The sequence below is a fragment of the Schistocerca serialis genome, chromosome 1 (assembly GCF_023864345.2).
Source record: "Schistocerca serialis cubense isolate TAMUIC-IGC-003099 chromosome 1, iqSchSeri2.2, whole genome shotgun sequence".
Lineage (NCBI taxonomy): Eukaryota > Metazoa > Arthropoda > Insecta > Orthoptera > Acrididae > Schistocerca > Schistocerca serialis.
This window is the reverse complement of record NC_064638.1, coordinates 847,020,657-847,047,316: the sequence shown is the minus strand read 5'-3', so window position 1 is coordinate 847,047,316 and position 26,660 is coordinate 847,020,657. Positions and strand designations below refer to the sequence as shown.

Below are 26,660 nucleotides of genomic sequence, written 5' to 3'. Positions count from 1 at the left end.
AATTCGCGACTCTCTGTCCAGCTTGAGTTCTCCTAGTACATCTCTCCTACATTCGAATTAACTTTGCAGAAGCTCTCGTGCATACCGTATGCGACTGACACACAGAACATGACACGAACGCAGTCAGACAGTAGAAACAATAGAGGTGAGTTTGTTTTAACATTTGGAAGGAATACTGAATCGTCCGTACAGTACTCGTCAGTATTCTGTAGTTACCAGCATCCCCCTTTCAATATTTTATACAAACATTTGCTGCTTCTGTTCAGTGTCACAGAATTGCTCTGTAGGTAAATGTAAATGCCGTGTGGCTGGGCCTCACGTCGGGTAGACCGTTCGCCCGGTTCAAATCTCTTGAGCTGACGCCACTTCAGTGACTTGCGTGTCGATGGGGATGAAATGATGATCATAAGGACAACACAACACCCCGTCCCTGGGCGGAGAAAATCTCCGACCCAGCCGGGAATCGAACCCGAGCCATTAGGTATGACATTCCGTCACGCTGACCATTCAGCTACCAGGGGCGGACGCTCTGTAGGGTAAGGATCAACGATCACAGCTGCATACTTACGGAGCAGAAGGGGAAATTCTGGTGACCGGAAGGGGGGCGGGAGGGTTGGGAGGGGGAATAGATCTTATATTTTCATTTTACTTAATTTCTTAAACTTTTGCTTATGATACAAATATGCGGGTCTGTCAGTTTACGTAAATTTACAGACATTTGTTGTAGTCATTTGCTATAGAGACGCATCCTGCCTAGCGTAAGACCGTGCTTAGTGAAGTACTGTTATGTACAGATTATAATTCATGCTTGCGACGGCTTTATATGTATTACAAAATTTCGTATATGTTTCAAGTTGATCAACGTTGGTGTGCTACAATACAGCGCTACGGCTTCTTAGCCTCACTCGTCCAAAAACTGCAATCCTTGATTAAATGTTCGTTGTGAAACTGTAAAATTTCCTTGACAAAATGGTTCAAATGGCTCTGAGCACTATGGGACTTAACATCTATGATCATCAGTCCCCTAGAACTTAGAACTACTTAAACCTAACTAACCTAAGGACAACACACAACACCCAGCCATCACGAGGCAGAGAAAATCCCTGACCCCGCCGGGAATCGAACCCGGGAACCAGGGCGTGGGAAGCGGGAACGCTACCGCACGACCACGAGATGCGGGCTTTCCTTGACAAAAGTAATCATTAAAATAGTCTTATTCATTGTAGTTTTTTAATTGCGATTATTTATTAATGAGTTGTCACTAGTCGCTATTATTTTCATACGAATTTGATTGAAACCTTGATCACTTACCTTCTCTCCGAATTGTTCTAGATTGCTTGGCCTTTCCAGCAAGGTATTTACTACGATGGCTATTTGGGAAGTAGGGCCGGTCGGTCGCGAGAAGAAAACCGCTGCATAAATCAAAAATGTTTTATTTCCAACAGTTAGCTACACCTTCTCTACACAGTCGCCGCGCCGACTTAGACGTTTGTCGTAGCGTTGTACCAGAAATCCAATACCCTCGTCACAGAAGGCAGCTGCCTGTTCCTTCCTCCAACTCTCTGTGCTGGTCTACAGCTCGTTGTCTGTACCTAAATGTTGCCTTCATAGTCAGCGGTTTATGTGAACAGAGATGAAACTCAGGGGAAACAATTACGGGTTGTATTGTGGTTCATCAAACACTTCCCATTGAAGAAGCTGTAGGAGCATCTTCATTGTCCCTGTAGAGAGCGGCCGAGAATCGTCAAGAAGAAAACGCATGACAGTTATGCTATATGGGCTGCGTGAAATCAGACGAAACCTCTCACCAGGCCCTGATACCTGGCGGGAGACGCTATTTTCTACGCATCTTTAGGGGCTCACTGTGCGCTCAGAACTGAAAACAGTGACGTGGCGCAATCGGCGGGCATACTAGAGACACTGCAGAGCACACCTGTGCAAAGCTTCTTCGGATTTTCACTGTGGTTTCCACTTCACGCCCGATCTGACTTTACATTCAGAATAGCTCTAGTACTATGGCAATCGAATTTGACATATTCAGTCCTCTTTGGTATCTGGTTTTGAGGCAGGCACATGCTGTATGGGTGTAACTTGTCTGCGCATTAGATCGACGGAAGTGACTGAGGAAGCAAAACTCAGCATGCGATGTCTCATTTACATGAAATACCCCTTCTGAAAATGGTCAGAGTCGTAATGGCGTAGATTACTAAGTGATTTGAACATTTTTAGTGTGAATTAAATATTGTTTAAAATTGTGATGGCCGGCAGAGATGCAATTATACCGCTTAGAAATGGAATAGATGCAGTTTCATTAGAAACGGAACCATATAATCAGGTCCTCTAGCGGAGAGTTTATACACTTTCACGTGATGGAGCGTAAACAAGAGAAAAGCACAGGTTTGTATGCGAAATGCTGTCGTTGACAGCCAATTTTAGAGAAAATTTCCGTGCATCGACCAGTGATCTGTTCTATTGTTGCTCAAAGAACAGTGATCTACGTGTGAATTGTTTTTGTCGTCTGAACACTGCGCAGGCGTAAATCAAGAACATTGTTCATGGTTATCACTCCGAAATTTATCTCGTAGCAGTTCCTCATTACACAAGCAAACATATGATACGGTCCAGCAGTGTTACTGTTGAAACTTCCTGGCAGATTAAAACTGTGTGCCGGACCGAGATTCGAACTCAGGACCTTTGCCTTTCGCGGGCAAGTGCTCTACCAACTGAGCTACCCAAGCACGACTGACGCCCCGTCCTCACAGCTTTACTTCTGCCAGTACCTCGCCTCCTACCTTACTGTTATTTGAAAATGTACATTACCTGAGGTACTAATTAAAGAAGCTTGGTGGTTAAAGCACTGGATTCGCGTTCGTGAAAAGTGGTGATTCAAATATCCTTCGACCCGTTCTCCGAAATCGCTTAAGGGGAACGCTAAGATGGTTATTCTGATAGGCCGCAAGTAATTACCCCACCCGTCTCTGTCCAATACGGACTTATACTATGGCTTTACTCAGCTCTTCCTCGGCGTGTGGAACACTAACTCCCTACTAATAGAGTCACAGATCCGAGCTGTGAGAAATAATTCCACCCGTGTTCGATAGTAATTAATCTTTTTGAGCGAAGCACTATGGTGGATATGATCGACAGTCTGTCTCTAAGAAAACAAGAATGATCCGCTCTGTACATGGACGGAGAGCAAAGGGACAGGCGAGGTTTTTTACACATTCTGCAAAGGCTTGCGTGCAGTTCTTTACCGTGGCGGGGCCGCTCTCCGACAGGTGTTCAGTACAGCGGCGCGGCCTTGGGCTCCGCTGGAGGGCCCCACCCTATTTACAGTTCCCACCTCGGCGGCCGCTCGCTGTTTGCGAATGTCGTTGCTCTCTGCGGCTTACGGCTCTCTACCGGCAAACCCCGCCCGTCGAGAGGAACACTTCGCGCTTTCCGCACGTTGCTGTTTGTCCAGCAATTCGCACCGGCTTGCCAAACTGCACTGCAGTTGCCCGAAAGTCGCTTCTTCAAAGCTTCACCTTTGTTCTTAAAGCTGTAGACAGCTAGCAGAACAATCTCTGTTTTGCTACACTCTTTAACGAAGAAAAGAAAAAGGTCGAATTCGCGTTCTTCGCCTTCGCAGTGGTACAAGAATGTCTCGTTTTAGACTGACTGGCATGGTAAGGCGGTATTGCGGTAGCACCTGTGTTTTTCTACCAGACGCTCTTGTTATATTTGCGAAAGCAAATCAAAGAAGGCTGGTAAATTTAGACAGTTAATTAACTGCGCCAAAAGTATTTCAGACGTAAAACATTTACAACGTAGTACTTCGGAGCACGACCGCGGTAGTGAATCCATTAAGAAGCCATTTGACTCCTGAAGTGAAACTTTTATTACGTTTTCCCCCTTTCAATTGTCTTTCATTTCGAACTCAATGGCTAGTTCATAGAATGAAGGCTTTCACGGCAGGTGTTGTCATCGCTTAACACTTCCGGGCTGAGATGCCGTGATCCATACATAAGACTCTCCCCTGACGTTTCGCCTTCCGCAGTCGAAGACGAAACGTCAGGTGAGAGTCTTATGTATGGACCACGGCATCTCAGCCCGGAAGTGTTAAGTGATGTCAATGGCTAGCCTTTAGCCACATTCAGATGTTTGGTCTTTAAAGACACATTAGAATGTCTATAATTAGAGATAGAAATTATGGTTCTGCATTAACAGAATTTGGCCCACTACCGAATGTAACTAACGACCTTCTGATACTTGTGTATGGTAACATTAAGGCTTATTCACGTGCCTAACCGAGTCTGGAGTCTGATCTCACATTTTTATTAAGCTTGTATTGCACGGAGTTAAGTGAAAACTTAAGACAGAAGAATAGTAGAACTAGGGTTCAGTCATCTTCCTGATGAGTTCTGAAGGCACGACCCTGTTCTTCATTCCTCTGCATCCAAAATTACGTAGACGACATACTTATCCTTCGACGTCGGGAAAAATTAGTCCGTAACAACGGGCCTTCAACACAAAATTTGCAGTGGAACTCGAATAAGTCGATAAGTAGCATTGTTGGGCTTGGACACGACATGGCACAGCTGTAGATACGATCTTCAGAAAGCCCGCTAGTCTGTTCGTCATGGCTCACCAAATACCCAACCAGAGGAATATTGGGTTGGTTCAAATGGCTCTGAGCGCTATGGGACTTAACATCTGTGGTCATCAGTCCCCTAGAACCTAGAACTACTTAAACCTAACTAACCTAAGGATGTCACACACATCCATGCCCGAGGCAGGATTCGAACCTGCGACCGTAGCAGTCGCGCGGTTCCGGACTGAGCGCCTTAACCGCGAGACCACCGCGGCCGGCGAGGAATATTGGGATTCGAGAGTTACCACCACTACCTACGGAGTCTCTGAAACCTGAACTACAGAAGCTAGGTTCCACACACATAGAGGGAACTGATATGGCAGTTATTCAGAAAATGACAACAGAAGATAGGAGGCGAAGAGATGAAGAGAAAGAAAAGTGTTAAACCGTCTGCTTACTATGCGTGCAGAGTGACAGCGACAGGATAATGAAGATATTCCGTCGGGCACTAAGCGAGTAACTAAGGCAGCAAACAAGTCGAGAATATCTACGTTCCACGAGAGAAGTAACAGACATTCATATCACACTAGGTGATTATGAACTGAGCTGCGAAAGCAGGTTGGTCTCCAATGGCGCCATTGAAAGATGTACATTCGGCAAAGAAAGAGCATCATACGAAGCTAAGTCAATATAAATAATCTGTCTTGGCAGGGAATCAGTTTGTGTGTGGCAGTCCAGAACTACTTACAGAATCTCGGAATCGTGCAGGGTAGCCAGACCAAAAGAAATATTTTCGAAGAACTGCATTTTTAACCATTAGCTGTGCTAATAAATCGTAATCTTTACCGCTTTTAGTCTCTCAGACCATCATCACAGGCAGAAAAGGCAGAACATCAAATATGAAGGCGAGTTCCTTTTAAGTGTTTCGAAAGTCCACAACATAACAATTAATATACTTGACCTTCTATCATATACCATGACGTTAAACAGCGTCAACTCGACCTTTCAATAATAGTCTTACAATAATACGGGATCGGAAGTGAAGGAACTATCATGAAGATTCTTCGTCACAGTTCTTCACATTCTGTCGTGTATTATTGTAAGACTAATTTTATGTTGTCATGGGATGCGATGAACAGTCATGTATACTTATTGTAACGTTGTGCGCTTTCGAGCCATCTAATTGCTTTTCTATCTCATGTTTTGCCTTTTCTTCCTTTGAAGAAATTCTGAGAGACCGAAACCGGTAAAGAGTAAAGGTTTATTAGTACAGGTGAGGGTTAAAAATGCAGTTCTTTAAGCATCTGACAGATATAGAAAGTCACATTGATTAAATATTAAGGAGAGAAAAATTGTTTGGATCGCAAGAAGATCCCCAACAGGAAACGCGAAGACTGACATACTCTTTGAGCTCCCTGGTTGACAACGGCTGCCAGCCGACGGAGTGGCTGCACCCGCGGGCTGCACTTCCGAGTACTGTGATGAGTATGTGGCTAGAAGGAGCGGCAAACATATTCTCGGCCGCTGGGGATATTTCTTTGTTCATTTATCATCCTCAATTGCAACCCGCTTAAATAGGCCGTACAGCCCACACATCTGTAACGGTGGATATTATTCGACTCCTAGTACTGCTTTTTGTACTGCTGGTCCTATCAATATTCATTCATGATGAATATTGTTTCCTTGCAGAACTATTACAGCTCAATACTGAAGATTACTTCCGCTACTATAGCCTTCCCGAAACATCAACAGTCAAGAATCCATCCGGTGAGATACAATACCATTAACGTCTGACAGATACAAATACAAAAACAAGTACACTACTGGGCATTAAAATTGCTACACCAAGAACAAATGCAGATGATAAACGGGTATTCATTCGACAAATATATTATACTAGAACTGACATGTGATTACATTTTCACGCAGTTTGGGTGCATAGATCCTGAGAAATCAGTACCCAGAACAACCACCTCTGGCCGTAATAACGGCCTTGATACGCCTGGGCATTGAGTCAAACAGAGCTTGGATGGCGTGTACAAGGACAGCTGCCCATGCAGCTTCAACACGATACCACAGATCATCAAGAGTAGTGACTGGCGTATTGTGACGCGCCAGTTGCTCGGCCACCATTGACCAGACGTTTTCAATTGGTGAGAGATCTGGAGAATGTGCTGGACAGGGCAGCAGTCGAACATTTTCTGTATCCAGAAAGGCCCTTAGAGGACCTGCAACATGCGGTCGTGCATTATCCTGCTGAAATGTAGGGTTTCGCAGGGATCGAATGAAGGGTAGAGCCACGGGTCGTAACACATCTGAAATGTAACGTCCACTGTTCAAAGTGCCGTCAATGCGAACAAGAGGTGACCGAGACGTGTAACCAATGGTTCCCCATACCATCACGCCGGGTGATACGCCAGTATGGCGATGACGAATACACGCTTCCAATGTGCGTTCACCGCGATGTCGCCAAACACGGATGCGACCATCATGATGCTGCAAACAGAACCTGGATTCATCAGAAAAATGACGTTTTGCCATTCGTGCACCAAAGTTGGTCGTTGAGTACACCATCGCAGGCGCTCCTGTCTGTGATACAGTGTCAATGGTAACAACAGCCATGGTCTCCGAGCTGATAGTCCATGCTGCTGCAAACGTCGTCGAACTGTTCGTGCATATGGTGGTTGTCTTACAAACGTCCCCATCCGTTGACTCAGGGATCGAGACGTGGCTGTACGATCCGTTACAGCCAAACGGATAATGATGCCTGTCATCTCTACTGCTAGTGATACGAGGCCGTTGGGATCCAGCACGGCGTTCCGTATTACACTCCTGAACCCACAGATTCCATATTCTGCTAACAGTCATTGGATCTCGACCAACGCGAGCAGCAATGTCGCGATACGATAAACCGCAACCGCGATAGGCTACAATCCGACCTTTATCAAAGTCGGAAACGTCATGGTGCGCATTTCTCCTCCTTACACGAGGCATCACAACAATGTTTCACCATGCAACGCCGGTGAACTGCTGTTTGTGTACGAGAAATCGGTTGGAAACTTTCCTCGTGTCAGCACGTTGTAGGTGTCGCCACCCGCGCCAACCTTGTGTGAATGCTCTGAAAAGCTAATCATTTGCATATCACAGCATCTTCTTCCTGTCGGTTAAATTTCGCGTCTGTAGTACGTCATCTTCGTGGTGTAGCAATTTTAATGGCCTGTAGTGCCGTTATTCCGTTTAAGGCTACCTGCAACGTCTTCAACCTCTTTCGAAACGCCGGTTTTATTGTAAACTATGTCACAGTTTTAGAACCATCACAGATTAACTGAATCTGAAACACTATTGTTGTGTGCAAAAGTCTTGCTGATGACGATTATTTTTCTTGCAAACAATCTTCAACAGAACATTGTTGTTATAGTAGTTGTATTTTTTCAAAAATGTGTGTGAAATCTTATGGGACTTAACTGCTAAGGTCATCAGTTCCTGAGCTTACACATTACTTAACCTAAATTATCCTAAGGACAAACACACACACCCATGCTCGAGGGAGGACTCGAACCTCCGCCGGGACCAGCCACACAGTCCATGACTGCAGCGCCTTAGACCACTCGGCAGTTGTATTTAATCGGCCAGTGCAGTTTTCCGAGGGCTATCCAGGCCTTCATTGACGCCCAACCTCTGTGAGGTCCCGGTGTGCAGATGCCTGGGAGAGCTAGCGATGCTCCAGAGAGGCAGCACTAGGAGGCGGTGCGTGTGAGAGCGGCGGGCAGTTCCGGCAACGACAGTGGCGGCGGCGGCAGCGGCGGCGACCTGTCGCACAGCCAAGGACGGCCGCCGGAACCCGCAGCCGCGGGCACGCAACCTGCTGCTCGCCTTATTAGAGCGCTATTCTCGGCTCCGCCTGCTTCTGCTCCGTGAATCACCGTCTGCCACAGCCAACACAGCCTTTACCACGTCTGAGAATGTGGTACACACTCAACGTGTTGTTCTCGAAGTGGCAGCTGGCCGTCAACAAGAAGCACATGTTGACGTACATCTGCTGGATGGCTGGCTCTGAGCACTATGGGACTTAACATCTGAGGCCATCAGTCCCCTAGAACTTAGAACTACTTAAACCTAACTAGCCTAAGGACATCACACACATCCATGCCCGAGGCAGGATTCGAACCTGCGACCGTAGCGGTCGCGCGGTTCCAGACTGAAGCGCCTAGAACCGCTCGGCCACCCTGGCCGGCCATCTGCTAGATCTCCAGTAGTAGTCAGCGAGCGAGATAGCCCAGTGGTTAAGGCAGTGGATTCTAACTTGGAAAGAGCAGGTTGATACGACACAACCGTCGTAAAACGGCAGTCATGAAGCCTGCGTCTCGCATAAAAATACAGTAAAACCGTATTTCATAGCGAAATATGTGGTAAAGTCAAATGAAAACGACACAGATGGAGAAAAAGTAAGTGAACTATTTATTATTTCAAAAGTAGTCTCTCTGTGCGGCAAGACGGTCACTCCTTCCGTGGAGAAAAGTATGCGGCTGTCAACAGAAGCATGACCGTACCCCGGCGTGCAACTGTATGGAGGAAGTATAAGGACTTCCCAACGAAACTTCTGCAGCATGGCAACACGTGGGAGGTCATTTCCTGTCCTACAACAGATTGGTGCAAAATTCTAGGGTGTTTCGACTTGATGGTTCGCTGCAATTTCTGCCAAGTTTCACGTACCTCCGTAACTCCGCGCGTTAATTGAAACGCGTCAAGTCCAAACGCTCAGCAATGTTGACGGCCGGCGTCATTCTGTTGCAGGATAATCCCCCCACATACACACATGTTGCCAACGTAATTTCGACTACGCTGCAGCAGTTTCGCTGGACTGCCCTTACAGATCCTCTATACAGCCCCTGGCCTCAGATACCGATGCTATGCTTCTCTCGAAAGGTCACCTTAACCGCCTCGGCCATCCGGTCACGATTTCCTTCAAGCCCAAATTCCCAACTTCCGCTTGCCGCACTGCAACGACCCCCCGCCCATTAACGCCCAGGTCGTAGATTTCTGATTCCCATAGGAGTTCGAGCGTTGGTTGTGCATCCGCACTGAAACTTTTTCATCGAACAGCTGTCGCGCCCATGGAATTACAGGTGAGTGGTATGTGTTATGTCGGACATGTCCGACGGAACATATATCACTCGTATGTACACCGCTTTTCTTCAAGCGCAACAAGACAATACTGGAAGCAGGCACTGAATTTTGGAGCGGCAACGGCTGCAGTGTAGCTTTCCAAAGCCAATAGCGGCGTGGGCGCGGCGCGCCTGGCGACGGGTGAAAGTGTGCGCGGGCCGCGAACGCCCGGGGTACCGTGATTCATACCGGCCCGTCGCAGCCAGGGCGCAGATTTGGACCCTACTGCGCTTGCGCGGCGGCTGGTCCACGGGTCTGCGACTGACTCTCCGCAACACTACCTGACATAACGGATCTGAAAGATAACGCGGAAGAATGTGAGTTACTGAATACTGGATAGTCATTTGCATTACAGCGAAGCATTGCCAACAGCATCTGCTTGGGTGTTAGTATGGTAGTCCAATAGGGGGAGTAAATCAGAGGGTAAAAGGATATCAGTGATAACATTCGCTAATGGAAGTAAGGAAGAATTGCAAAACCTAGTGAAGTGAACGAATAGCAAATGGAATGAGAACGTAATATGGACTGAGAGTGAACCATAGAAAGACAGAAACAGGAGGGACTATCAGAAATGAAATAAGTCATCAGCTTAACAGTAAACGAAGTGAAGGAATCCTACTACCTTGAAAGGAAAATAATATAAAACAGATAAATCAAGGATGACGTTACAAGAGGATAACACAGTCAAAAGGAGCACTCCTTACCAAAAAGAAACTAATAATGATACCAAAATCTTCTGCATTGTCTGTCTGCGTCATATTCCTCTCCAAAATTTAGGATGCTCGACGTTTCAACCCTGCTAGGATCTTCCCATGGTGAGGGCGTAACAGCTGAGAGGATTTTATCAAAATTGGCAATGGCTTGCAGACTTTTCTAACGTAGGACATAATATGAGCAACAGATTTCTACCAATTCTGAGATGTGGCGAAATTAAATGGGCTGACAACAAATGAAGGAGGCCCTGCGCAGAATCGACACGGTATAGAATATATGGAAAATACTGGTTAGAAGAAGGGACTGGATAACAGCACACTTGTTGAAATATCAGGGAATAGCTTCCATAATATTAGGGAGAGGAGTAGAAGGCAAAAATTGTAGTGAAAGACAGAGATACGAATATATACAACAGACAAATGTGGACAATGGAGCCGGCCGGAGTGGCCGAGTGGTTCTAGGCACTACAGTCTGAGACCGTGCGACCGCTACGGTCGCAGGTTCGAATCCTGCCTCGGGCATCGATGTGTATGATGTCCTTAGGTTAGTTAGGTTTAATTAGTTCTAAGTTCTAGGTGACTGATGACCTCAGAAGTTAAGTCGCATGGTGCTCAGAGCCATTTGAACCATTTTTGGACAATGGATCAATGGAATGGCTACTCCTACATGATGAGGTCATCAGTCTACAGTCAAAAGACTAATGATAAAAAAACGTCTCGCAAGCCTGATTTTCAAACAATTACGACACGTTACCCTTTACCAGTAAATACTCTTGTATACAGTTGTCGGAATGTCTTGTGTTGATTAATGGCTGCTAAATCAACTCAGTATACCCAGTCACTAATTTGCCCCTTCGCCCAGCGAAGCGTACCCGGCCTCAAATTGTTAGAGTTGCTACATTCCAAATGAAATGGCGATCTGTCCGATGCCAAGCGCAACATTTTGTCGCTGTGCCACTTCAGCTGGTGTCCAACATTTTATTGCTGTGTCGCTTCAGCTGGAGACTGTGTACTTTAATCGGAACGTAAAGCACGTGTGATTTTAGACAGTCATACTCGTAGCTGTGACATTTCCCCTGACGTTAAAGAAGCCGCCGAGGTTCTAACTCTCTCCAGGGAAGCATCTGTCTGTGCAATAAAACCACGTCGGAGACTTGAGCCGAGCCGGGACTGGCCGTATATCTCTGTTAATTCACCTCCGCGGAACGCTGTGAACGCTCGGTATATCAAACGGCGCGCGGCTGTAACGGTCCGACAACAGCAGCCGGCGAGCCGGATTTCCTTGACCCGTGTCTGCGCCAGCCGGCCACAGCGGTCCCAGCCTCAAACCTGTTACGCAGAGAGTGCCAGTGGCTGCCGTTGCGTTCTTCTCGCTGGACATTCTCTTCAGGGCGGCACAGTCTCCACACAGTACTAACTAAGCTCTCTTTCACGCTATTCAAACACGCTCATACAATCATCAGTACCATAATTAGACATACAAGAAATAACTGCTCAACTGAAGAATAAGTCGACAAATACCCCTCTTCCAAGTGTCAACTTGAATAAGATCCTTCTAGGTATTATACCGAGTCATTTTGTACGCTAAAAGCAACGATGAAACAAAATCGCCGTTTCGACCGTTTTAGCAGCGATCCTCTTCAGGACAACGAAACATTCTCCAAATATGATTTCTCCTTTATTTGTGAAAGATAATTCTATTTGAGGATTTGTAGTTAATAGAATATACTCTAAGAGAAAAAAACGACGCACCATGAAGGAATTATTCGAAATGGACCGAAATCGGTAAACCTAATGTACATGTACAGACAAACAAATATACGCTATTTCAGAGAAATTGGAAGATTTATGCAAGAGAAAGAGCTTCACCAATTGAGCATGTCAATAAAATTCTGGTCCACTTCTGGCCCTTATGCAAGCAGTTATTCAGCTTGACATTGACTGATAGAGTTGTTGCATGTCCTACTGAGGAATATCGTTCCAAAGTCTGTCCAAAAGGCGACTGCTTGTCGGCTCACACGACGGGCGACAGCCAGGTTAGTATCCCAACGCTGTCTCCATACACATCTTCATTGGTAATCGGGATCCATTTCGAAGCGAGAGTCATCACTGAAGACAGTTCTGCTCCATTCAATGAAATTACAGGCAGAAGACATGTCTGGAGACGCCCCAGACACCGGCGGTATACAAATCTAACAAGTAAGGGTCCAAGAACCTCGGCAACTTTGTGAGAGATGTTAAGAAGTTTAGGTTAACTTGGACTAAGTTGGCTGACTAGTGAGGATTTGTGAAACTCAGGAATTTGATAACAAACAATTTATAGCTTTGAATAAACACTAGGCAATTAAGTTTATAATAATCCACAATAATGAGCAAAATAAAAGGAATTTTAAAACCGAATTAACCCGCGCAGCTTTAGGCGACAAAACAGATTTCATTTAATTCAAGTTCTCAGACCTGCACTATAATACAAGGAGAGGAACGCCGGACGCTATATCAGTGTCCCCCGTTGCCTACACTAGCTGACACAAAGCATCAAACGAACTCGCCAAGGCATGCCACCCATAGCGCACAGATGTCGGAAGCAAATGTTCAAAAACGTGCTCACCAAATTCTCTTCAATCTACGATGGCCGATGCTGAAAATCTATATCCTGTTCACCAGCGCTTCCAACCGCTGCTTGCGGCCGATCGTGTTACTTGGCCCAAAGCGTACTCCACCCAAGTAGCCTCCACCCAGTAGGTCTGCTTCCTCCTGTATTCCGAGCAGTTCTAGGCGTCAGTCCGAAACCACACTGCTGCTACGGTCGCAGGTTCGAATTCTGCCTCGGGCATGGATGTGTGTTAGGTTTAAGTAGTTCTAAGTTCTAGGGGACTGGTGACCTCAGATGTTAAGTCCCATAGTGTACACTACCCCGGTACGCTGCACTCGGCCAGCGCTGCCACTTCCCATCCGCTTCCGTCCGAAGACGGAAGGAACTCCTTGAACCGGGGCGATGAGTGCTTTCAAGTCTCACGGGAGATGATCCAGAACCCGTTGTTGGGCAACTACCATAGATAGCTGTGGAGAAACATTACCGATACGAGCCCGCACGACTCACACTTAAGATACAAGACTTATACCTCGTCAAGGAAATGTGTTAACATGCGAGAATAAACAGGACACTTCTGCAGGCCTATGCAATATACATCTCCTGGCTTCCTATGTAATTCTTTAATCATCAGGAATTGGTCGTTAAGTGGAGAAATGCCACAGTGTGTTCATTACATTGAGCGGCAACATACTAGGTAAAACTAGAAACCACGTATCACTGCGGTCATCTAACAGTACTGATAACGATATACTGGATAATTAAATGGAGACATTGTGCTTGCCGCCATTTGTCCTGCATTTCCGTAGTTAAAGACCATGTACTCGCATGGCTTTTGACCCTCCACTTTCTCTTGTTTTCATCGGCAGAGAGGGGAAAGAAAGAGAGAGGGGGAGGGGGGGGGGGGAGGAGAGAGAGAGAGAGAGAGAGAGAGAGAGAGAGAGAACATTACCCTCATCTCTGTGCCGTTATCTCAGTCATGATTAGTCAAGACGTACGCTACTATCATGCGAAACATATTTGGATTGAAAACCAGAAAAATTCTGCCAGATAATATACCTACGTCCTTCAGTCACGACGATAAATTCTAGCATAACAATCATCCATTAATTAACAGAAACTTTATTAACACTATCACTGCCGCTCTGTGACCGTCCTTATTTCTAATACAAATAGAGGCAGGACAGTAGCGTCAATATCTTTTCCAAGACCACGATCAACAGTTAACTGTTCAAGTGAATATCGAATGGCCCGTAGTTGTTCGAAGAGCAAAAAAACTTAAAACGGATAAATTAAATATAAAAGCCACACAGATGTGATTTAAGTTACTGAAATGCCTGAGGGCTTCAGCTTTCCTCAAAACTTCGTGTAACTCCACAAAGCGGGGAAAATTATTTTCAAAAGGATCTTATGCAACGACAAAGTTCCTGACGTCCAAATTATGATCGTTGTGGAGACCCGTAAAACGTGTGGGGTTCTTCCAATGCAGCCAACGACCTTCCTGCAGTGACAACACCGGTTCCCGTCAAATAACCAACGATAAGCGTTGTCGGGCTGGGCTAGCACTTGGATGGGTGATCATCTGGTCTTCCGAGTGCTGTTGGCAAGCGGGGTGCTCTCAGTCCATGTGAGGCAAATTGAGGGGCTACTTGATTGAGAAGTAGCGTTTCCGGTCTCGGAAACTGACATACGGCCGGAAGAGCGGTGTGCTGACCACATGCCCCTCCATATGCACATCCAGTGACGCTTATGGGCTGAGGGTGACACGGCGGCCTGTCGGTACCGGTGGGCCTTCATGGCCTGTTCGGGAGAGTTTAGTTTTAGTTTTTAGTTTTAGTTCTTCCAATAATCAATGTGCTGAAACTTCACAACATCTAAATTCTGAATGTGAGATTCGATGAAGGCATTTCGAAGTTTCGCTCATTAAGAAGATCAGATCTTCCAACAAGAATGGGCAGGAACAATATTTCTTTGATGATGATGTCATTCAGTAGGTCTAGTGAGTGAAAACAACAACAATCATAGGGGAAAATAATCCTGTTTAAAAGGCGCATAAATGGCAAATCAGATCAAGTTTTAAGTACAACATACTAAAAACACGAGGCCACAGTAAGAAGCAGAAAGAATTTTCATGGTAGTCTCACTTTACTTTGAGTTACATTCTTATACACTCTTGACTACTACAAGACACGTAAACGGAGTTGCTAATTTTACATTTAAAAGTCGTTTATTAGGCCATTGTTAGAAAGAAAACGTAACGGCACTTGAAGAGCAAATGGTCTGTTTAGCCTAAGGACAGCTTTCTGACGATTGATTGGGACATTCATATATCATCTCATCAAATCAAATTCAAAACACCAGTCGCATTACGTTAATTACGATGTTATTTCATTTATTTGTTCTTCCTTAAACGCTATATGTTACAGAAACTACATTTTGGCTAATTTGCCACTTCATTATCTTACGCTTACATTAATGTCCTGTTTTCTGTCAGAAAATTCGCTACTGTATTCTCATAACCTGTGCTAGGTATGAACAGCAGCATTTTTCAACCGTGTCTATCAAGAAAACCTCTTAAGGATGTCTCTCCATCAGAGAAGTAAACGCCCGGTGTTTCGGGTGAAAAAGAGCTGGGATATATTTCTAAATTCATTAATGTCGTTTGTTCAGACCTTTTTTTAACAGTATCAGTAAAAAACGATTCATTCCTCAAGAATTTTAAATCTAAATAGATTAAATCTGTAAGATTGAACGATGATTTGGAAATTCGTTAACCGTGAAACTACGGCACTTGGTATACCAAAATTGGTGCACTGTCATTTCGTGCAAGATGCGAGGAAAACCAGAGCGGAAGCGGCCGAGCGTGTGTCTGTTAACTGTACTGGTTGCTAGAGACACGCGCAGTGCTAACGAGTACCCAGCACTGCTGAGGAAGTGGATGGAGAGAGCGATTTATCTGCCGATACCGTGCCGCACCGAACCGGTTACGCCCTCTAAGCGCGGAGCGCGCGCGCAAGCTCGTTTGCTTCTCATGTTCTTCCTCTGTAACGACACAGATTTCTAGAAAGCCGATATCGTCGTTGTAGTTTATGCCCTATATTTGGAAAGAGCAAAAAAGATAACCATAAATGTTTTCGGCTCCTTACTGAAACAGTACCACTTTGACTATGGCATCGTAATACATTGTGTACAAACTAAGCTTCTGTAATTAACTACCAATCTTCCAACGATCTTTTATCTTTTGTCGTAGCATATGCCTCGACCTCTTAGGTGCAAACGCCCGGTAGGTATGTTATTTGAAGTTTATCACGTTTGTGAAACCCTCCCAATGGCGTTATATTTACCAACAATATGTTAGTACTGTTCACCTCAACCGAAGGCATTTTGGACCTATTTTCCTTACCGCCACAAACTGAAAGTTAACGTAATGAATACGTGCATGGGTACGTACTCATTTGGATTTCCTTAACGTAAGAGTTTTATCCTGTTATAGATTACCAGATGAATTTCAAAATAAATAAATTTGTTGCCTTCATCGTTCACATTAGTACATGAATTACCGTAACTTTGAATTTCGTGTTTTATACAGCAAAGTCATAAAAATTTCAGATATTTTCCTTTTCAAATTGTCATGGTACGATAAACTGTTCTTTCAAATGTATGAACTATTCTTTTAAATATATGAAATATTTAGTATTAGATTTCAGGGTGTCGTAGGATTATTTACTTTCTTACGTAGAGAGCCACAAAAAACGCCTTAGACTGAAAGTAAATCCAATGAAAAAATAATAAATGAAATTAAAGAGGAAGGGGCACACATCAGCATGTTACAGAGAAGAAAAACTAAATTTATAGGGCTCCCAATTTGACGTAAAAGTTTCACCTAAAAAAACTTCTTAAAAGCAAAATTCACAGAAAATCTATATTACACCATGTTATCAGTAGAATGAACTGAGGCAACGACAAGCAAATGATAATGAGTTTATGCTCAGCGAATGAGATACATAGCTTAATTCAATTAAGCTAAGGCCTTGCAATAACGCGTGCATTTACAAGCCTATTGAATCTATATGACTTACTACTTGCGCATTGATGATGGCTATAGTAGCTGAAATCTAGATACGCAATAAAGAACTGATTGTATCGCGACTATTTGCGAACTTCCTTCCTGTTTGAACTAAAAGTTAAAGATGGCGAGAGACAGTATCTGATGATGGACTCTCGTATGAGTCGTATGATGTGACGGCAATAAAGATAGTGACACTAGCCACATTGGCAACACAACGCACTCAACCGTACATCCGAACAAATGGCCACAAATACATTCAGGATGACATAACTAGACTAGTAGTGCCGAGCCCAAGATGCATGAAAAGTACTGTAAGACACGGAGGGAGAAGCACTGTGCTCCATGTCGTTGCTGGGAGCGCCTGGCCACTAGGCAGCCCGCCACACCGCTTGGAGACGCCTGTGCCAGGCAGAGGTGCAGCCGTCCTTGGCACGCGCTCGCCTGCCGCCCGTGTTCCTGCAATGCGATCGCACGCCGTAAACTTGCAGTCCTCCAGGGTGCTGTCTCCCGCTCGGGGATGCGGAGGGTCAGGGCCACTTCCTGTCCCCGCTTCGATAAATAAGCTGGTGATGCCACCGGTTTGGCTGAATGCCACTGGGAAAGTCCTCAGGCACCAGTCGCTTAATATGAAACCCGGTCGACAACGTGCGTAGAGTACCGAGTATCCTCAGAGCTACGTGACTGTTGACTTTGGAGAAGTTCAAGCTACACGCGCCTGGTGACCTAAAGGCGAGATCCATTTTGCAACGAACCAAACTGGTCGAGTGCTGTGGAAGTTTTCCACGCTTCTTAGGTTTGCGTATTCAGAAGAATGACACTCTCTTAATACGCAATCGCCTAACAAACCCTGCAGTCAAAGGTATCTGACAGTTAAAAAGCCTAAACTTTCGGGAATACCGGAAGTACCTACTGGAAAGCAAGAGTTCTTGAAATGATGACCATGTTCAGTAGTAATAGAAAGTAATTTTCTGTAGAGTTATTTTCAAGTTTTATCCTAGAAGTGTGTTATCCTAGAATACAATTTTGGGAATATAATTTTTCTTCTCGGAACAGAGTATGGAAACGGAGGACGTTAAAAACTGTACTCTCAGACCTGCCACGTAAGCGACGAAAGGATACGAATTTCCCCTCCTCTCCCCCTCACACATATACACGGATAATAGCTGACACATCGCACTCGTCAGCCGAAAAGGCAAAATTTAAGTCATAATTTTCACCCTTACCGTAGTCGAGTACTAGTCGCAGGAAATTAATTGCCTTTAACCAAAGCTTTCTTTCCCAGAAAATTTATGCCTCGCATGATTAAAGTAAGTCACAGTGTTCTTTTAGTAAGCGCGAAAGCATCACAAAAACGCTTCCCCCCCCCCCCCCCCCCCCCGCCCCTTGAATGCCAAACGCTATAAGTGAAGCGTTGCGCATCATTGTTGAAACGTCCGCCCGCGTTAGCTGAGTGTAACACCCACCAACGGCTCCATGCAATTTGACTAGTGGACACTCCACTATGCCCGAAATGTTAGCAAGTGGATGACGACCATCACCGCTTAACTTGTATCGCGGTGGAGGACGTCTGGCTCCTAGGAAGACAGATGGTGGCTTGCTACCTCCGTGTGACCCCGCAACATATTACACCTGCTTCCTTCTTACATCCGGAGAGTGACTACTTTCCGGCGACTAAATCACAGTCGATCATCTGGATCAAAGGTTGGACGATCGCGTACCTCTATGGGGATACTGCCACGTCGCGACTTGACTTTTGGTATTTCTTGCAGCAAGCACACAATGAGGTTCATAGATGGTCACACTATCGGAAAACCTTTGCCAATTATCTTCAGGCAGTCTTCCTTGACCCCCCACGCAGTTGGGATGTGCCGGGTGCAGTCGGTGTGCACATTTGACAGCTGATGATGAACCTCACGCTTCTCTCACCACTCAATATGTAATGCACATACTATACGATGAAATGGTCTATATGTTCCTTTTAACAGAGTGGTCTTTATTGAAAATAAAAAAAAATTAAAAAAAGTGGTCAGCGCGACGGAATGTCAATCCTAAGGGCCCGGGTTCGATTCCCGGCTGGGTCGGAGATTTTATCCCGTCTGGGACTGGGTGTTGTGTTGTTCTAATCATCATCATTTCATCCCCATCGACGCGCAAGTCGCCGAAGTGGCGTCAAATCGAAAGACTTGCAACAGGCGAACGGTCTACCCGGCGGGAGGCCCTAGTCACACGACATTTATTTATTGTTAAAATTCCGAGAACGTACGTTTGTACAAGAGGCAATTAATATACTACTTCATACTAAGTATATTTCTGCGAAAAAACCATATATGCAAGATTAGAGACATTCGAGTTCACACGGAGGCTTGCCAACAATCGGTTCTCCTGCGCACTTTTCGCGACTGCAAGAGGAAATGGGAGAAGTGGCAGTGATACACAAAGTAACCTCGGCGGAATATAGATATAGATTTAAACTCAGTAGTATTATCAAACTTAGTATCCATCGAACGCAACGAGAATAAAATGATCAAGAAAGCGTGTATAGTCCGTGGCTTCACATTATACGTTACTAAACTAACATTACTTCACATTCATTTTCATAGAACAATATCTCCTAGAATTGAGCTGCTCGTCATTATGACATATTTTATGCTGTGCAGATATCGACGAGTGCGAGGACCCGGCCATCAGGGCCCGCTGTGTCGCCAACGCCGAGTGCTGCAACCTGCCGGCACACTTCTTCTGCAAGTGCAACCCGGGCTACGAGGGAGACGGAGAGGTCGAATGCAGAGGTAAGTCAGCCAATCGTCCACAGTTGTGATTGCTGCCTAACAGAAGTTCCTCGCGAAGAGACGAACACCTCTGTTGACCTGCAGTAAATGACACTCTTAGAAGTGCACACAATGACTTCGTGTTTGCGGGGTAGAAAATGGGTTCTGCGGCTATAACTTCAGTTAAATCTTTTCATTGTATGTCATGTGAATACAAACAGACCAAACTACTAACATATTATTAAGCTCTGTACAGACCGAGATACGGAAGCAAATATATTTTGAATATTATGATGTTCTTTTTAGCGGCGTTAGAAAGCCATTTAAAAGACGAGTACAGTGATATAAGACTTGTTACTGTTGAAGTTCAAAGTTTTCGAAAAACTGTCCAAGAATGTGCTAAATTGAAAGGCAAGATGGCTGGAATCTGCTATTTCGGTGCAAACGTCGCCAAGTGCTCTTATGCCAGGCTCCGTCGTTATGCGCAGTAGGAATAGGCTTACGCTGCTAAGATAAAATGCGTTTTCTTTGGACTCTACTTGTAAGACATACACACAGAGTCAGCTAAGACCGTTGTAAATGGAGCTGTACAGTAACTGCTAGCTTATTAGAAGAGTCTTAGGAAAACTTTACTCATGTTTAATTGAACACCTTTTGTGGAAAGAAGTAAAAAGGTGAAAGGCACGAGAGCTCCATTTGGTGGTGTTTACACGGCTACGGCGGATTGCGGCCGCCTTGACTTACAGTTCTAGTACATTTCACGACTATTTTTGTGAAAAGGTTCAATGTCAATTTTGGAATGCTTTTAAAAGTATGTAGTTCCATTAAAAAATATTTGTTTGATACCTCTGTTGATACAAGAGCTTGGAGTATAAACTACGTAACGAAATTACGTGTCTCTCTGTGTGCCGTCATTTGCCTAAAATCTCGTTTAGATATCCTGAACCGTTCACAAAATAAAAGGGGTGTTACGTCTTACGAGACTTGGTCTTAACAAGCTTCAACAGTTTCCTTGCTGCCGTTCGTTCCAAAGTGAAAGATGCATTAAGAAAACGTGAACTGCGATGGTAGTAAATTGACATTTGATTGAATGTTCTCTAAGAGTCACTTCTATCTTCTGCTGCAGCTTGGAGTTACCATCTACAAGGAAGAGAGTTTGTATAACCCCTAAATGGTTAAACGATTTGACGTGGTCCAGATATTCGGCACTAAATAGGCTCGGATTACTTAGTACTAGCGACTCATGTTTCTACAAGTTCGGAAAAGAGAGTTCACAAGTTATCGTTAAGCTTACGGAGTTGATAAAGAAGAAACTTTTTTTCGTATAGGGCAGTGATTATTACCTCGCAATTAAAAGCAGTAAACCCGAAGAAAAATTCGTGCACATCAATTTACGTTAGTTTCAATTTTTGTTAGACTACCCACTTAGAATTTCATCTCTAAATTAGCCGACCGTCGTGTTTAAGAAAGGTGGCACGAAATTTTTTGCTAATAAAAAGTGGTACACTGTAAAAGGCGAGCCTAAAACACGATTAGGCAAGAAGTTCGCCTCTCAGCCGGACGCGCCAGTCGGAGCCTTCGGGGGAAAGAGGTCGCGGTTTTCCAGCGCCGCGCCCGTCCTGCAGTCATCGGCGATGACGCGACATTCCTGAAGGCCGCTCGGACGTAACACTGGCTAGTCTGTTGCCTGCCCAACTAGGTTCTCTCCCGAAATACCGACACGTCACCGCTCATTACACGAGTCATAAACAATCCTCCGCCGCCTCAAAATTACAGCCTGTACCCCGCGTCTTGAGGGTGTTTTCTGCCGCTCCAAGTGCAGGCAGATGTCGCTAATGCGGCTCCTAAACATCAAAGGACCCGACAGCCGGTATATGTGACCATTACGGCAACTTCTACGGGACTGCGCACTTTATACAGACATTAATTTCATCAATTTTATTAAGAGAATGAAACAGCAAATGCTGAAAATGAACATCGTAACTAAGCACTTCGCCTCTCAATTCGTCATTAAATGTTTCTACTGATCATTCATGAAAAGAACTTGCGATCATTTTGAATTGTGTGCATATTTGCTTTCAAACTTGATAGTAAACTTTACACATGTCATTGTTTTTTGTTTGTTTGTTTGTTTGTGTGTGTGTATGTGTGTGTGTGTGTGTGTGTGTGAAAGTGTGTGAGTGCGTGTGTGTGTGTGAGTGTGTGTGTGTGTGTGTGTGTGTGTGTGTGTGTGTTAGCCAGAGAGAGAGTGAAAGCAAATGTGAAGTTCTCTGAGTTTACTTGCTAAATACCGTAACACCACGTTTTGTGTTGACAGATATCAATGAATGTGAACTGCCTGGTGCTTGCGGAATCAACACGCACTGTACCAACCTGCCCGGAAACTACACGTGTACTTGTCTGGACGGCTTTGTCGGAAATCCGTATGATGGGGTAAGTTTGTTTCAGATGCCTCGTTATTTCTCCGCACATTTTACCGCTAAAAAACCAAGTGCAGAGTAAACAACCAGCAACAGTAAACTATGAAATAAACATCATTATCCTGAAGTATGCTACATGACGCTAAATTCGGCATACTTGGTAAATTTAATTCACAGAAGGAGCGCAATTGAAAAATTATCCAGGAAGTTGGTGAAGGATGTAAAATGAAAGACAGTTACTTCGAAATATTTACTTCAGATGTTGAGCTACTACCCCAGTACAGGAAATGAAATACTCTGAATACTGTGGAATCAAATTTTGTATTCATGTGCAATTGAAGTCTGCTTTTTGGGATTGAAACCAGTGTGAGGCGGCCGTCTACACCTCCTTTTGAAACTGTGAAAATATTCATCGGAGAGGACGTTCCTCAGCGGGGTGCCCATCGGCGGGGACGAATTCCGTACTACAGAAGGATGCCCTGACCACTTCCAGTGTAACGTCCGCAGAATATGTGTGCTGCACAAAGCCTTACATAGGCGAGCGTTATCCTGGGTCAGCACTTCACCTGTACTGAATACTGTGCGCCTTTAGTTCTGAGATCGAGGTAAATACGAGATATGGTAGCTGAATTTCCTCTTTGTGAAGCACTGGTCTCCATAACGCACTGAAGCACTTACTTCACAAGGGCATCGCTGCTGAGATATGGTCAAATCATTCCGCTCTTTGTCGCTGTCGTTTTGACGCCTACAGAAAATAGCCTTCGCCAATAGCGCACCACCACGTTTGTCATGTAATCTCGACGACAAAGTAGCTGGAGTGTTTCGTTAAGCGCATTCGGAAATTCTATCAAGAACCATATTTTGCAGTAAGTAGAAGAATAATTCGTAGATGTTATTTTCATCTGCTTCAGCAGCGATACTGAAAATGATAACCCTAATAATTTTCGCAGTACAGTACAAAATATCGTTAGTTATTTAACAGTTTTCAAATCAGTCCTTTAAAATCAATTCTTCCATAACACGATTAAGTCAGGCGCCGACTGATGCGCAGATACTTTCTTAATAATTCTGCTTACGATGAGTATGACCCAAGAGATGTGTACTTACAACAGGTAGTACAATGGCAAGTTGCATTATAACAACCGCCTCCTGCATTTAACGCCGGCGCACAAGCCCATTACCGAGCGAGGTGGAGCAGTGTTTAGCACACTGGACTAACATTCGGGAGGACGACGGTTCAAACCCGCGTCCGAGCATCCTGATGCCCTCATGTTCCTTTGAAAGGGCACGGCCGACTTCCTTCCCCTTCCTCCCCTAATCCGATGGGACCGATGACCTCGCTGTTATCATCAATCATCAATAAGCCCATTAAGCAGAGATGACGTAGAGGGGAAAGATTTCGTAAGAGGTACCGTCGCTCTCGTTTTTGTTATTAGTAGGACGAGAGATCTTTCAGGCTACAACATAGGGTGCCTTTAGGAATCCGGTCAAAAAGCAGCACGATTATTGAACTGTTCCGGTAGTGTTGGGATGATGGTGCATGATCAGTTGGTGTAACAAGGAGCAAGCGAGTGCAGACGGCGGGTCACAGCATGTCACAATTGTGAGGGACAACAGTCTGTGACGAAAGAGTAGCACCGGCGTCAAGTATGGCACAGAGGAGCACATTTCAGTGCAACGCAACCAGAGCCTAAGATATGGATGAATAAAACGATCAAGTAGCGAGAGTATAAAGCAAACACAGAGTCATTGTGCCAGAAAAATTTTTAAAAATACTGACTGACGAATGGCTATATTGTCTGATGAGCCCCTGTTTTTCTTTAAGTTTTTCACCGATGCGACATTCTTAGTCTGGATAAAAAAGCCATCTTTCGGCTTTAGATCTTCGTACATACCAGAAACTGCTGAACGGTTATAGCTGATTCCAGTATGTTGGTGCATCTGGTGTGTTTCGGCGGTGACCTGTTGCAGCGCAGCACGTCAGCCGCCTGTCTTCACGCCCCATAATAACCAACTTTCAACTCGAACACCAGTGGCAAGCAGAACTCTGCCATTAATCAACTAGCAAACTAATTTTCTCCACAGAGGCATGAAAACAGTTCACAAAAATCTCCAGCTGAGAACTACTGCCCTTCAACCCTTCCCTTGGATATGACAACACGATTGGTTTGGTAATTGTCGAAGAGAGGCTGAACGCTCGCCTTTATGTAACAAAAATCGAAACCCCGTGACCCATCAGGCTTTCCTCGCAGATATGCTTAATATATGGCTCTCGGGTTTTCGCGGGAGCACGTTTCATGCCCAGAGTTGTTGTACAGTGAGAGACCGATGTAATGAACACCATCGTCTTACATGTCTGGGCCAACTGTAAGTCTGCAATAGCAGAGCACTGCGTTAATACAGGACACCGCACGATGTACGAAAATTCAAAGATCATATCCTCAGTTTCGTTTTTCTCAGAATGTGTAGCAAAGAACGCGACAAACATTAGGATAATAGACAGGGACTCAATATTCCAGTTAAGTATAGTATGACATTGTAGTAGGTCGAGCAGTTGCCTCTAGGAATTATTCTGGGATATTGGCAGAAGGCTATAGAGCCATTTATTGAATGGTAAACACAGTTCTCTTACCCTTTATGAACACTGTACCGAATGGCATATTCCAGCAGGATAACGCGCACTTCCACTCTAAAATGCACACCACAGGCACCTTGAGGAATTTATCTATCCTTGATATGCCTGTACAGTCCCTCGATTACTCAACCGCAGAGCCTGTCTGGGATGCGATGGCGCCAGCCAGCACTCTTCATGAAGTGACTCAGTATGTGTTTCGGTCGCGGCAAAAAATCCCTCAAGATGATATTCTGGGGTGGGTTGTTTTAATTCCACAACGACTACAACTGTGTATTCATGCTCGTGCGGATTGCACCTCATGCCGACGTTGATAATGGATATGAAACGAAATGGAATGAAATATTAATTATTTGTATGATGAACATCTCCACAAAGTTTGATAAACATTGGACTGGTGCTTCACAATGTTAAATATTTTCAATTTCCGTCATTGTGTTTCTGACAGTCACTTTCAGCTTCATATTCATACACCGACAGGACGCAGCCCAACAGAATCTCCATACTACGATCCATGTGTTGTAGAGGAAATATAAATAATATGACAATGAATCGAGGTTTTCTTTAATGCGTATAACATTTGTGGTGGCCTGAAGAAAGAGCAGCAGATAATGCGTTGTTATGTGCCGGCAGTGCGTGCGCCAGGACGAGTGCTCGCTGCCCGGTGCGTGCGGACCCGGCGCGCTGTGCGTAGCGACGCTGGACGGCCACGAGTGCCACTGCCCGCCGGGTTCGGTGGGCGGCGATCCCTACTCGGAGGGCTGCGCCGGACCCGACGCGTGCGCGCGCAGCCCCTGCGGCCGCGGAGCCATCTGCACCAACCACGACCTCGGCTTCAGGTGCACCTGTCCGCCCGGCTACGACGGAGACCCCAACGTCGCCTGCCAAGGTAAACCTTTGTCACAAAGTCTCTTTTTGACCGTGTATTCTAACACAGTGGTCGCCCAATTACAGCAGTGCTTCGCAATTTCTGATACATTGCCCGCATTTTCCACCGTTATAGAGCCTTTTCACGTAAGTATGTGTGCCACAGCGCTACCGCAATATGAAGAAAACCTGTCCATGTAAATCCCCCATAAAATTTCTAAATTCTTTTATCGTTTTTACCTTTCATGCGAATCAGGGAGTCCTACCCTTCAACTGGAACAGCGGCCTACCACATTTCCAATTTGAATGACAGTAAACACCTCGGTTGTTATCTATTGTCCGAGCAGCCAACAGTAAGACTGAAGCATGGCATATTAATGAAAAAAACCCTATAAGCAGGAAAATATGTGATCAGTGGAGCTACAGCTTCGAATAATGGCCCCAGTAAGATTAGAATGTCTCTTCCAGTATCTATCACAAAAACCTACGTGCTGTCTGAGGCACTTCAAATGTAGCGTGACTTGTCAGCCCTACCAAACTGCAGACTCTGTCATCTTGAGCGAAAGATATTTATTTCAGACAAATTCGTTCAAGGAATTTTCACAAACTTTGACTGCTGATGACTTTGTTAACCCTCTACCCATTACTTATTCCTCCATTACAAGGGCTCCTCTACTTTGACACAACTAACATAAAACGCTAATTTGAAAAATTTTATAAGAAGAAACAAACAAATGCTGTAATATCAGCTGAAAGTTCTTTGTCTCGTACCCCACGACACCCGTAGGATATTGCTGTTTTCTGATACTTACCTTCCCACTGACAGCATTGCTATTCTGTAGGCTTCTGTCAAGCGGATCAA

The 26,660-nt window shown here is 44.9% G+C and overlaps 1 protein-coding gene across 1 annotated transcript in view; it reads left to right on the top strand.

Moving 5' to 3' along the window:
• Window positions 1-26,660, top strand: part of LOC126439847 (uncharacterized) — a 604,845-nt gene that overhangs the window by 169,219 nt on the left and 408,966 nt on the right. The window contains 3 exon segments of the mRNA XM_050090598.1: window positions 19,769-19,900; window positions 22,197-22,312; window positions 25,565-25,820. Of these exon segments, the coding sequence (XP_049946555.1) occupies window positions 19,769-19,900; window positions 22,197-22,312; window positions 25,565-25,820 (504 nt within the window).